This window comes from Colobus angolensis, unplaced genomic scaffold (genome assembly GCF_000951035.1).
Source record: "Colobus angolensis palliatus isolate OR3802 unplaced genomic scaffold, Cang.pa_1.0 Scaffold140, whole genome shotgun sequence".
Lineage (NCBI taxonomy): Eukaryota > Metazoa > Chordata > Mammalia > Primates > Cercopithecidae > Colobus > Colobus angolensis.
Window position 1 is genome coordinate 1994810 of NW_012114489.1, and position 13332 is coordinate 2008141.

At 40.5% G+C, this 13332-nt stretch overlaps 1 protein-coding gene across 1 annotated transcript in view; it reads right to left on the reverse strand.

Moving 5' to 3' along the window:
• Window positions 1-13332, reverse strand: part of KLHL15 (kelch-like family member 15) — a 59073-nt gene that overhangs the window by 16883 nt on the left and 28858 nt on the right. Inside the window, exon 3 of the mRNA XM_011935119.1 lies at window positions 10164-10875. Within this exon, the coding sequence (XP_011790509.1) occupies window positions 10164-10868 (705 nt within the window). The 5' untranslated portion in view covers window positions 10869-10875. The remainder of the gene's footprint in view (window positions 1-10163; window positions 10876-13332) is intronic.

Here is a 13332-nt window from a genome sequence, read left to right on the forward strand (position 1 = left end):
TTAGCCAGGATGGTCTCGATCTCCTGACCTCGTGATCCGCCCACCTCGGCCTCCCAAAGTGCTGGGATTACAGGCGTGAGCCACCGCACCAGGCCTAATAATGTATTTTTAAAAAAGACTTAGAACCATCTTTTTATTTTCTGGTTATACCAATATTTAGATAGTACAACTAAGTTCTAGAATTCACAACTTATATGAGGAATTTTTTTTCCTATTTATGATAGAACAGGAAAGCCAAGTAAAAGGTTTCATCCTAAAACTAACTTTTCAATGAGCAATGCTTACCTATTACACAAATGGTATTTTCTGAATAATAAATTTGAAAATAAAACTTAACTCATAGTACTTCCTCCTTTTTCCTTTCCTGCTCCAAACCTTTTCTCTAGTCATTTTCAGACTCTCTGATCCTTTTCAATTTCTTCTTACCATCTGCTTTTTCCTTCCAATTTCTTAAGAGTTTTCTCATTTAAAAAAAAATTTTTTTTTTTGAGACAGAGTTTCACTCTTGTCCAGGCTGGAGTGCAATGGTGAGGTCTCGGCTCACTGCAACCTCCGCCTCCTGGGTTCAAGCGATTCTCCTGCCTCAGCCTCCCGTGTAGCTGGGATTACAGGCGTCTGCCACCACACTCAGCTAATTTTTCTGTATTTTTAGTAGAGATGAGGTTTCACCATGCTAGCCAGGCTGGTATCAAACACCTGACCTCAGGTGATCCGCCCACCTCGGCCTCCCAAAGTGCAGGGATTACAGGCTCGAGCCACCGCGCCTGGCCACGGTTTTCTTCTTTTAAATGTCAACAAAGTTGTCCCTGTTCCACACCTTCCTTTTTAATTTCCAATTGTCCTATGCTTGTTTTCATCTATCTTTTATTTAAAAAGAGAATCAGCAAGTAAGACTGAATTTTTACACTCCGATTTTCAATAGGTTCCTGTTTGTCTAATACACTACCCAAGATACTATCTTTCCTACGACACTAATATAGTCAACACCTAGATTACAGGCACTCTTCAGGAATCTGTGCATCTGGAGTGAATACAAGTCAAAGGTAGAAAATAAGAGCACTCTACGTCTACACATAAAAGGCAGAAAACTTCAGAGAAGAAAAACACCTGCATGATTTCTAAAGAACTGAACATGCGTTAATTACAGTCTTCCAAGTCCATGGGGTTGGGGAGGAAGAGTTGGCAAAAAGGAGTCTGATGTAGAAAAAGACATTAAGTTAACTGAGAAAGTACACTTAACCCACTGACCTAGTTTCTAACAGAAAACCTGCTCATCTCTATGTTTTCACTCCAAGAGGTGAGTTGTTAATTTAAGCAATTTCAAGTTCTAGCTGTGTATTATCTGATATCTGAAGGAGATTTGAAACTTTTCCAAAAACAACTCAAGCTTATTAGAAATTCGAATCAAATTTCACATTTGAAATACAGGTTACTATCTTTAAAAAAGTTGGCCCAGCCGGGTGCGGTGGCTCACACCTGCAATCCCAGCAATTTGGGAGGCTGAGGAGGGCGGATCACAAGGTCAGGAGATCGAGACCAGCCTGGCTAACATGGTGAAACCCTGTCTCTACTAAAAATACAAAAATTAGCAGAGCGTGGTGGTGCCCGCCTGGAACCCCAGCTACTACTTGGGAGGCTGAGGCAGGAGAATCGCTTGAACCAGCGAGTTGGAGGTTGTGGTGAGCTGAGATTGCACTGCAGCCTGTGAGACTCCATCTCAAAATAAATAAATAATAAAAAAAAGTTTGTTACTGTCAAACACAGCACTGCTTACATTTCTCATGTACTTCCAAAACTGAGGGTTAGAGGGAAATTTCTACTTCTCTAGATTTATCTGGCTCTAGTTGAAGTCATTAGATATAAATGAACTGTTTTTCTCCAAAGAATTTTTGGCTAAATCATGGTAACACTGCAGGTGACAGTTTGGTTCCTGGACAGAAATTTTGTATTGGTCAAGTGCTGGATTAGTCAAAACATGTTCCAATGCCTAAGTGAAGGAATTCTGGAGGGGCATACAGCACCTACACTTTACATAGATGTGGCTTTGCCCAGGCAGTTTCATTTACCAAATGGGTTGTGCCTCAATTAACCAGAACAGCATACCACCTAAGCATGAGATTATATTAAGGACAATATATGTCCTTATGTGTCATAGGCTATTGTTAATACTATATAGATCAACTATGCTCATAGAGAAAATATGTGGAAGATTATTAGTGCTTTGTGAAGACCAGTTGTGAGAGCTACTGCATTCTAAGTAATGTGTACTTTGGATGCCTAATTTGTCATTTTTTAATTCTGTCAGTTTCAAGGTGAGTCCAAGACACCTAATCCTCATTTTAAAATGTAGCATTTAAAGCCACAGATTCAGCTTGGGCAACATGGCAAAACTCCATGTCTACAAAAAATTAGCCAGGCATGGTTGTGTGCACCCATAGTCCAAACTACTTGGGAGGCTGAGGTGGGAGGATCGCTTGAGCCCAGGTGACAGAGCGAGAACCTGTCTTAAAACAACAACAACAACAAAAACTAATTCTGCTCCCTAAATTAGATATATATATTTTTTAATGTTAAAAAGCTTTTCCGGCCAGGCACGGTGGGTCACACCTGTTAATCCCAACACTTTGGGAGGCCAAGGTAGATGGATCATCTGAGGTCAGGAGTTCAAGACCAGCCTGGCCAACATGGGTAAAATCCCGTCTCTACTAAAAATACAAAAATTAGTTGGGTGTGGTGGTGCACGCCTGTAATCCCAGCTACTAGGGATGCTTAGGCAAGAGACTTGCTTGAATCCGGGAGGCGGAGGTTGCAGTGAGCTGAGATCATACCACTGCACTCCAGCCTGGGCGACAGAGTAAGATTCCATCTCAAAAAAATATATAAATAAATAAATAAAAAGCTTTTCTGAGGCATTAATTTTTACAGATGCTTAGGTTTTCCGAAATAGTGAAGTCATCTTTATCAGTTATCAAAATTATCTCAAAGTTGTGAATATTCTCATAACAAATTCTCTGTAAGTTACGGAAATCCAATTTTGGGGGGATATTCTGAATTACATTTGACAGGGGAAAAAAGTACATTCGGGGGTCTATCATGAGCCAGTTTATAAAATAAAATATTTTGAATAAGCATGATGGCTTTAAAGCAGAATACTTCTATATAATCTACTTCCTTAATAGCCAGTGAAAAAATGAACTATCAAATCCTAAATACAAAGCTGAACTAATGTGTTTTTTCTCTTTATAGGATTTAAAATAGATTTCTTTCCCTTTGAGAAATTGAAAGATTTTATGATTAAGAAGACACTGTATTTTACATATTAATACAACTTCTAAGGGGAGCATTGGGATGCTGAATCTTACCTTATGCATATTTATGATACTGAAGATACCCTGGGTTCAAAAATATTAAAATGTCACTGTACTAGAGAATCAACATATGGGTATTTTAACGAATAATTTAACAATTTTCTTTAAAAAATATTTTATGTACAAAAAGTCAAGTATAGGCTGGGAGCGGTGGCTCACGCCTGTAATTCCAGCACTTTGGGGGGCCGAGGTGGGCAGATCACTTGAGGTCAGGAGTTTGAGACCAGCCTGGCCAACATGGCAAAACCCCGTCTCTACTAACAACACAAAAATTAGCAGGACGTGAGGCACGTGCCTGCAATTCCAGCTACTCAGGAGACTGAGGCAGGAGAATCGCTTGAACCTGGGAGGCGGAGGTTGCAGTGAGCCATGATAGTGCCACTGCACCAGCCTGGGAGACAGAGTGAGACTCCGTTTCCAAAAAAAAAAAAAGGAAAAAATATATATCTCCGAAAAAATTAGCAGGGCGTGGTGGTGGGCACCTGTAGTCCCAGTTACTCGGGAAGCTGAGGCAGGAGAGTGGCGTGAACCCGAGAGGCGGAGCTTGCAGTGAACTGAGATCGCGCCACTGCACTCCAGCCTGGGTGACAGAGCTAGACTTGGTCTCAAAAGAAAAAATAAATTAAAAAAAAAACAAAAATAGGCCGGGCGCAGTGGCTCAAGCCTGTAATCCCAGCACTTTGGGAGGCCGAGACGGGCGGATCACGAGGTCAGGAGATCGAGACCATCCTGGCTAACACGGTGAAACCCCGTCTCTACTAAAAAAATACAAAAAATTAGCCGGGCGAGGTGGCGGGCGCCTGTAGTCCCAGCTATTCGGGAGGCTGAGGCAGGAGAATGGCGGGAACCCGGGAGACGGAGCTTGCAGTGAGCTGAGATCCGGCCACTGCACTCCAGCCCAGGCGACAGAGCGAGACTCCGTCTCAAAAAAAAAATAAAAATAAAAAAAATAAATAAATAAATGTCAGGTATAATATGCATTTTGCCAAATATACATTTAGTTCACACAATGTTTTCAATAAAACAGTAATTGTTTTTTAAAACCCAAAGACCAAAGAAAGCAGTTTCAACTATTTAAATCTTCATATCACTGAAATTCAGAATGACAAATGTCAGGCCTTATCTGTTAACATGTGCAAAGACCATCAGAGCTAGTAAAAAATACATGCCACAGACATTTCCGTAAGTAAAAACTGAAACTGTAGTCTAGTTTTAAAACTAGGAATCCACTATAGATCAAATGAGTCATAAAAACCCTTAAATAACTATGTCAAAAGGACACGATCCTTAAAATTTCAATTTGATTATTTCAGTGAAAACCCAACATTTGTGCTTTCATATTGAAGTTTTCCCACACTTTATATGTATTTTTTCAGTGCCATTAAATTTCCTAGGCAATGTTTTCTTTTTTTGGGGGGGGGGTAGGGAGGAACAGGTTCTCACTTTATCGCCCAGGCTGGAATGCACTGGCACGACCATGGCTCACTGCAACCTCGACCTCCCCAGCTCAAGCAATCCTCCCACCTCAAACTCCCCAGTAGCTGGGACTCCAGGCATGCACCACCACAACCAACTAATTTTTAAATTTCTTGTAGAGATAGGTTTGCCTATGTTGCCTAGGCTGGTCCCCAACTCGTGGGCTCAAACGATCCTCCTGCCTAGGATTCCCAAAGTGCTGGGATTATAGGCATAAGCCACCCTTCCTGGCCCTTCAGCTATGTTTTGCTCATGTAAACACCTTAGAATTTTTACAACTCTGTAACATACACCTGCCCCTTAGGCTATGTTTTGTTAATGTAAACAGCTTAGAATTTTCATAGCTCTGTAACAACTTCTGAATGACCCAGGCTGGGCCACAGGTTAACAGCATGCTTCCAGCACTTTAGGGTCTTCTCCCTATTCTATTAGCTGTAACAGGAAGTCCCAGGTTGGGAAGCAAGCTGCCCTGGCTTTCAGTCTGGACAGTGCCACTTGATCTGGAATAAGATCCTTAACCTTTCTGTGCTTGTTTCCTTATCTACAAAATGGGGATAACGTGTAGATGCTACCTATATGTACAGTAGAGCATTCAGTGCATGACGTAGCATAAATGTATGTGTGTGTGCGCGCACGCACATAGTGTTCAGATAAACAGTATTGCTGCCTCTAAGGAACTCAGGAAATTTGGAAGCCTTGGCCTCTTCAGGGATGGTTCCACAGAATACTTAGTACAAAAATTAAGACAATCTGGCCAGGCACGGTGGCTCACGTCTAGAATTCCAGCACTTTGGGAGGCCAAGGCAGCAGGATCACTTGAGGCCAGCTCAAGATCAGCCTGGACAACATAGGTGAGACCCTATCTCTACAAAAAAATGTTAAATATTAAAAAAGAAAAAAAGTATACTAAAAAAAAGAAAAAAAAAGTTAAGACAATCTTATCTCACCTAAGGAGAAAATCCAGTAGAGGACTACATAGATACTGCAGAAGGATAAACCCAAAGATTTCAGCACAGCTAGAGCACATGACTTGAGTCCCTAGAACGAATGGGGGCTTTTCCTTGGATAAAGGCAGAATGCCCCCTTCCCTACACTATTAAGTCACTGCTCAAATCTGTTACTACCAAAGGAAGAATTAAGAATCTCCAGCCAGACGCGATGGCTCATGCCTGTAAATCCCAGCACTTTCGGAGGCTGAGGTAGGCGGATCACCTGAGGTCAGGAGTTCGAGACTAGCCTGACCAACGTGGAGAAATCCCATCTCTACTAAAAATACAAAATTAGCCGTGCGTGGTGGATCCTGACAAAAAGATGCTATAATCAATAACAGTTATCTTCACCAGCCAATCCACAGAATCATCAGGTAGGTTAAAGTTCATTTAACACTAATTGTACATAACGTTTCTAAAGGCTAGAAATCTGGGAGAAGGCTTAAGTATGTGAGAAAGGCTATTTACTGTATGCACATTCAGTTTCTATTGAACAACACATCTTAACTTCTAGAGCAGGGCTGTGAGATAAAAATAGAATCTGAGCCACAAATGTGAGTCAAAGATGCAATTTTACATTTTCTAGTAGCCACATTTTAAAGGTGAAGTTGATTTTAATAATATAGTTGTTGAACTCAATATATCCAAAATATAATCTCAACATGTAATCAATATAAAAATTATTGAGGTAATTTACATTCATTTTATCATCTTAGTCTTTGAAATCTCAATTCAGAGTAGCCACATTTCAAGTGTTCAAGAGCCACAAGTGACGACTATATTGAACAATGCAGTTCAAGAGTCACTGACACTTCAGCTAGTTTTAATCCCAATACATTAAATGGAAGTGTTCTAAATCAAAAAGAGGGAGGGGATTTTAGGAATCGAAAAGAAACCTAATACAGAATAGTATGAACAAAATTCTTGATTTTAGTCCTAGAATTGGGCTACTTCACTTCATAATACAAAGTTCATAGAAACTACTTAGCTACTTTGATTAGAGTAGTTTTCCAAGTTTTTCTCTGGCATTCAACATTTTCCTGTAACTGTTCCTGAAAAACATGGTGCTAAAAAGATGTGTTAGTAGGAAATAAAGGGAATAGAAGAACTAAGTTAACACCAACACAAGGAAGTTATCAGAGACATCCAGAATGTAGGACACACTGAGGCAACTGGTGGTCTGGTCTCAAAAAAAAAAAAGAGCGAAGAACTGTTCTAGATGAAGAAAGATTAGATAACGATATTAGGGTCCTCCTAATTTTCCTAGGTAGAATAGTATTTTAGTATCGTACTTAAGTAGGAAAAAGTTCTTATGCTTAGGAGAAGCATGTTAAGTATTTAGGAGGAGGTGTCGTGATGTTTATAACATTTTCAAATGTTCGACCCAGAAAAAAATCGATATGAAGCAAATACAGCAAATGTTAACAGTTCTTAAATCTAAGTGATAGCTATACAAGCAGTCATTATATTATTTACTCAACTTTTTGTATGTTTGAACATCCTCATAGATTAAAAGAGACATAGGCCAGGCATGGTGGCTCACATCTCCCAACACTTTGGGAGGCCAGGTTGGGAGCATCACTTCAGGCCAGGAGTTTGAGAACAGCCTGGGCAACATAGTGAGACCCCATTTCTTTAAAAAAAAAATTTCTTTTAATTAGCCAGGCATGGTTATGCACACCTGCAGTCCCACCTACTCAGGAGACTGACGTGGGAGGATCACCTGAGCCCAGGAGAGGGAGGCTGCAGTAAGCCATGATCGTGCCACTGCACTTCAGCCTGGGTGACAGAGCGAGACCCTGTCTCCAAAAATAAAAACAAAAACAAAAAACAATTATCTCTCTGTGGCTAGGTCCTTACTAAATTTTCCTAAGAAAATAATTCCAGAAGGAAGCCTTAACAACATGTTTATTCTGATAACTCCCAATGTCTGGCCAATGGGTAATAACCACCTCCTATGCTGCACATGCCAAAGGAATCCACCAGTAGATATAACTGACCTTTTTTACAATTTGCAAAATGACTTGATAGTCTAGTGTTAATTTTCAGCTACTGTCACTTTTGTTTGCCTTGAACTGATCACTGGACTATAAGAAGGCTTTGAAGCTCAGCACTTAAAATAATTTACTGTGGCCAGACACGGTAACTCACGCCTGTAATCCCAGCTACTCAGGAGGCTGAGGCATGAGATTCGATTGAGCCTGGGAGACAGAGGTTGCAGTGAGCCGAGATAGCGCCACTGCACTCCAGCCTGGGTGACAGAGCAAGACTCCGTCTCAAAAAAAGAAAATCTACTGCTATCAATTATCTATCATATTGTCTGACAAGAGGGAAAATCTTACCTTTTATTTCACAGTACCTTCCATCTAGACTGAGGTTGAAGGGGTTTTGTTCTAGTAGTGGGAAAGAATTTGCATTTAATGTATAAAGACAAAACAGGGGCCAGGTACAGTGTCTCATGCCTATAATCCCAGCACTTTGGGAGGCCGAGGCGGGTGGATGACTTGAGGCCAGGAGTTTGAGACGAGCCTGGCCAAGATGGTGAAACCCTGTCTCTACTAAAAACACACAAAAAATTAGCCAGGCGTGGTGGTGGGTACCTGTAATCCCAGCTACTCGGGAGGCTGAGGCAGAAGAATCGCTGGAACCCAGGAGGTGGAGGCTGCAGTGAGCCAAGATCATGCCACTGCACTCCAGCCTGGGCAAGAGTGAGATTCCATCTCAAAAACAAAAAACAAAAACCAAAAAAAACCCAAAACAAAACAGGATTCCCTAGGGAAAGAGAGCAATAAAAACAAAAGGAAAAAAAAAAAATCAAAACATCAGAGACAAACGATTTACATAATTGATGTGGGGCTGATTATCACTAAACCAAATATAATTAAGAAATATATTCTTGGCCGGGTTGGGGGTGGCTCAGGCCTGTAATCCCAGCACTTTGGGAGGCCGAGGCCGGTGGATCATGAGGTCAGGAGTTCGAGACCAGCCTGACCAAGATGGTTAAACCCCGTCTTTACTAAAAAATACAAAAATTAGCCAGGTGCAGTGGCGGGCACCTGTGTAATCCCAGCTACTCGGGAGGCTGAGGCAAGAGAATCGCTTGAACCCGGGAGGCGGAGTTTGCAGTGAGCCGAGATCACATCACTGCACTCTAGCCTGGGCAACAGAGCAAGACTCCATCTCAAATTTTTAAAAAAATTATATATACATATACACATACTTTAGTTTCAATTATTTTTGCTACATCAATACATTCGGAGAATAAAAGATAAAAATCCACAAAATGAATTCTCAGTTTCACAGCATTTTGGAGGGAAAAAAATATGTTAGGCTGCTGTTATTCAAAGGTGCAAATGGGTTTATTTTTCAAATGGCATAAACAACCCTCCTTTGCAGATATTTTTATAACCAGGTCTAATAACTAAAGCTGAGGAACTATTTAACATGAAAGGTGACCGACCAAGTTTTCACTGTGCTTTCTAGAAAAAAGGGAAGATGCAAGAAGTAAACAGAGCCCCAGAGGTAACCATGTGATTGGAAACCAATTAAGTTATTAAGCAATTACTAAAACTGCTCTATGACCTTTGGGCAAGAAAGGATCACAAGTGAAACTCTGATATAAAAATGAAAATGCTTACATGCAAAAAAAGGGCAAGGCTGTTTCAGAGAAAGACTATTTTTAAGAGATGGTAAAATGTGCTCAGGGATGGTCGATCAATGTAGATAGAGGATTTATAGTCTACTTGTTTAGAAATGCCAAAATGATGTTTTTAGACACATAACATGTTTTCATTGTCAAATTTAGTTACTATTCACAGTAAAACAGGGAAAACCAGAAAGTAAGAGTAGGGAAGAAAATCACCATTAGGGCCTATTGGTTTTCAAGAGCTATTTTGTACATCCTTGCTATATTTTAGAAGAATAAGAAACTTTATTAATGTATACCATGCAGAACTCTTCTCAATGTCAATTTCTGCATGTATTACTTAAATTTATTTTTAAAAAGAGATCTAGTCTGACTCGGTTCCAATTTAATTTGTGAAATGAAAAGCTACAGCAAACATGTAATATTTTGCATAAAATAATTATGCTTCAACTTTAAAAGTACTTTTAAAAGAAAACTATTCTACTACCTACGTGGTTTATCTTTCACCCACAAAATGTATTTTATAAAACCTAAATGCACAACAAATCAGGCTTCTTACACATAAAGTACTCTTATAAGTTATTCATTCTTGGCTCCTAAGTAAGTCTGTGAATCTTATCTATAAAGACATACACTGCCTTAACTAAATGATGAGTACCGTCTATTGCTTTCAAACACACTAACCTTCTCAAAAACGCTGGTTGGGGTCATCAAGCAAAACCGGATATTCTGAATGATGGTATCGGTATGTCTCCAGCGTCTTCTATCATGCCGCAGCCAAGACTGCACAGCCTCGTACAGCTCTATCTCTGGGAACCTGCTCAGATGATCATTATCCAAATAAGACATGAGCTTCTCAAAGCTCAGATAGGACAGAAAGTCAGGCCTAGACATGAGTGGCACAAAGTTGTCTAGCAGAAAGGCATCCAACTTCTCCCTGACTCCCTCGATGTTTACGCCGAAATCGTCTAAGAGTCTCATAATTTCTGCACAATTTTCTAGGCAGATCTTCGCTAAGAGAAAAGAGCAGCAGAACTTCACCACTTCTATAAGTTGAACATACATGGCAGCCTGAAGAATCTCATGAACGGTATTCATACTCAGCTCTATAGTACCGTAGTACATAAATTGCAGGACGTGGCTGAAACCAGTAGCTGTTAGACCTTTTAAATGAATTTTGTCCTGATCTCGTTCCCTCATGTCTGCAGTAAACATAATTCTGAAGTAGTCACTCTGGGTGGCCAAGAGTGCTTTATGGGCCTGGAACTGATGATCTTCAATAACCAGAGTGACATCAAGAAGCAATCCCTCCTCATACAGTGCTCTGAACCCAGCAGAGACACTGGTGTCATGGATGGAGGAACAGAATCCTTCCACGTCCCCTGCCATGAATCACCTGGAAAAAAAGTAATCAAAGACAACTATGTTAAACACTTCCATGCATTCAGAAGACAGTATTAACTTGGAGTTTTAACAATGTTTGCTATTATCTCAATTCCACTACGTAAGTCCAAAATGTACAAGTCCTTTGGGAGAAAACAAACTGAAGGTTTGCAGACTAATGTTTTTGGCTTCCCTACCTAAGGAAAAGAATCTATTAAAGATACTTCAATAGTTCATGCCTGTAACCCCAGCACTTGGGGAGGCCAAGGCAGGAAGATCGCTTGAGCCCAGGAGTTGGAGATCAGCCTGGGCAAGATGGCGAATCCCTGTCTCTATGAAATAATAATAATAGTAATAAAAAGTAGCTGGGCATGGTGGTATACTGCCAGCAGCCCCAGCTACTTCAGAGGCTGAGGTGGGAGAATCCCTTGAGCCCACGAGTTTGAGGCTACAGTGAGCTATGATAGCACCACTGCACTCCAGCCTGGGCAACAGAGCAACACCCTCTCTCTTAAAAATATATACATATGTCGGGCAAGCGCGGTGGCTCACACCTGTAATCCCAGCACTTTGGGAGGCTGAGGTGGGTGGATTACCTGAGGTCAGGAGTTCAAGACCAGCCTGACCAATATGGTGAAACCCCGACTCTACTAAAAATACAAAAAGCAGCCAGGTGTGGTGGCATGCACCTGTAGTCCCAGCTACTCAGGAGACTAAGACAGGAGAATCGCTTGAACTCGGGAGGTGGAGGTTGCAGTGAGCCGAGATCACGCCACTACACTCCAGCCTGGGAGACAAAGCGAGACTCCATCTCCAAAAAAAAAAAAAAAAATATATATATATATATATATACACACACACACACACACACACACATATATGTCAAACAATGGTAAATTGTTATCTTACAAATAATATATGCCTATTCCATTGATTTCATACTGTTAATCAAATATACTTTAAACATGTTCCAAAATTAGCAACATAAAAAGGATTTCACAGCCAAACACTAAATTATGAAAAAAGGGACAAAAATGAAACTAAAAAGTACACCTTAAAACTCCTAGAAATTTACCTAAAGGAAATATTCAAATAAATAGCCAAGCTGTACATATAAGGTTTTTCTATCTAGGCTTATTATTAAAAAATTAGAAACTATTCAAAAGTCCAATAACAAATTATTAAAACATGATACGGTCCTACAATAAATTACTTTAACCATTTAAAATGATGCCAACAGTTTAACTACTTTTACAAAGAATATTTACCAGATATTGTATGGGGAAAAAAAAGCAAGTGACCGCAGTATACTGAGTACATCTTCAAAAACTAAATACACATATATTTGTTAGCTGAGAAAAAGTCTGGAGAAATATGTACCAAAATAACGTCCCTGGGTAGTGGGTTTTCAGGAGAGGCTTTCTTTTCATTTACCTCATTACCCTTACTTTGAAAAACAATAATGATGTGATGCGTATATATTTAAAAATACAAATATATAATTTTAAAGGAAATTAAACCAAATCTTTCCATATCAGAGAAATGAAGGTAAAACAGCAGAGAACTATAATTAGATCTCTTAAATACAGCAGAATAAACTAATTCAGTCTACTTTTTTGTTTTTTTGGGGGACGGACTAGCTCTGCTGTCCAGGCTGGAGTGCAGTGACACAATCTTGGCTCACCGCAACCTCCGCCTCCCGGGTTCAAGCGATTCTCATGCCTCAGCTTCCCAAGTAGCTGGGTCTACAGGCACCTGCCACACACCCAGCTAATTTTTCTATTTTTAGTGAAGACGGGTTTCGCCATGTTGGCTAGGCTCGTCTGAAACTCCTGACCTCAGGTGATCCATCTGACTCGGCCTCCCCAAAGTGGTGGGGTTATAGGCGTGAGCCACTGAGCCCAGTCACTAATTCAGTCTACTGGGCTATTTATGAAGCAAATTAATTTTCTCCTTTTTACATACCCCCTCCCAGGCTATCTATCTTCTTAATTCTCATCCTTACACAGCTCCCAGCTTCTTCCCCAATAACCCATCCTCCATCCCTGAATTCCCTCCCAAACCTTTCCACTGTGCCCCGTGGAACCTTACTTCAATGTAAACAAACTCCCCTACATGCTCAGGTTGGTCACAGAAAGTTCCCTCCTCAACTTCATTTAAATGAGACATAGTTTTCCTAAAAGTCACAGCTTCCAGGCCTCCTGCCTCCAACCTCTATCCCTACTCCCACGCATGTTAGAAAAAAAAAAACAAAAAAACTGTTAGAGCTCACAGACTTACTTTCCAAGCTTTCTCTCTCTTAGCTTTCTATTGTTCTTTTTCTAAAACCTGGCCTTTTGTTCAGATAAAAATTCATCTTCTGTCACCCCTTATCACTTCCATACACATCTTCTCCTCAATCACACTCAAACATTTGATGAAGACTTCAACACTTGGGCCAGGCATGGTGGCTCACATCTGTAATCCCAGC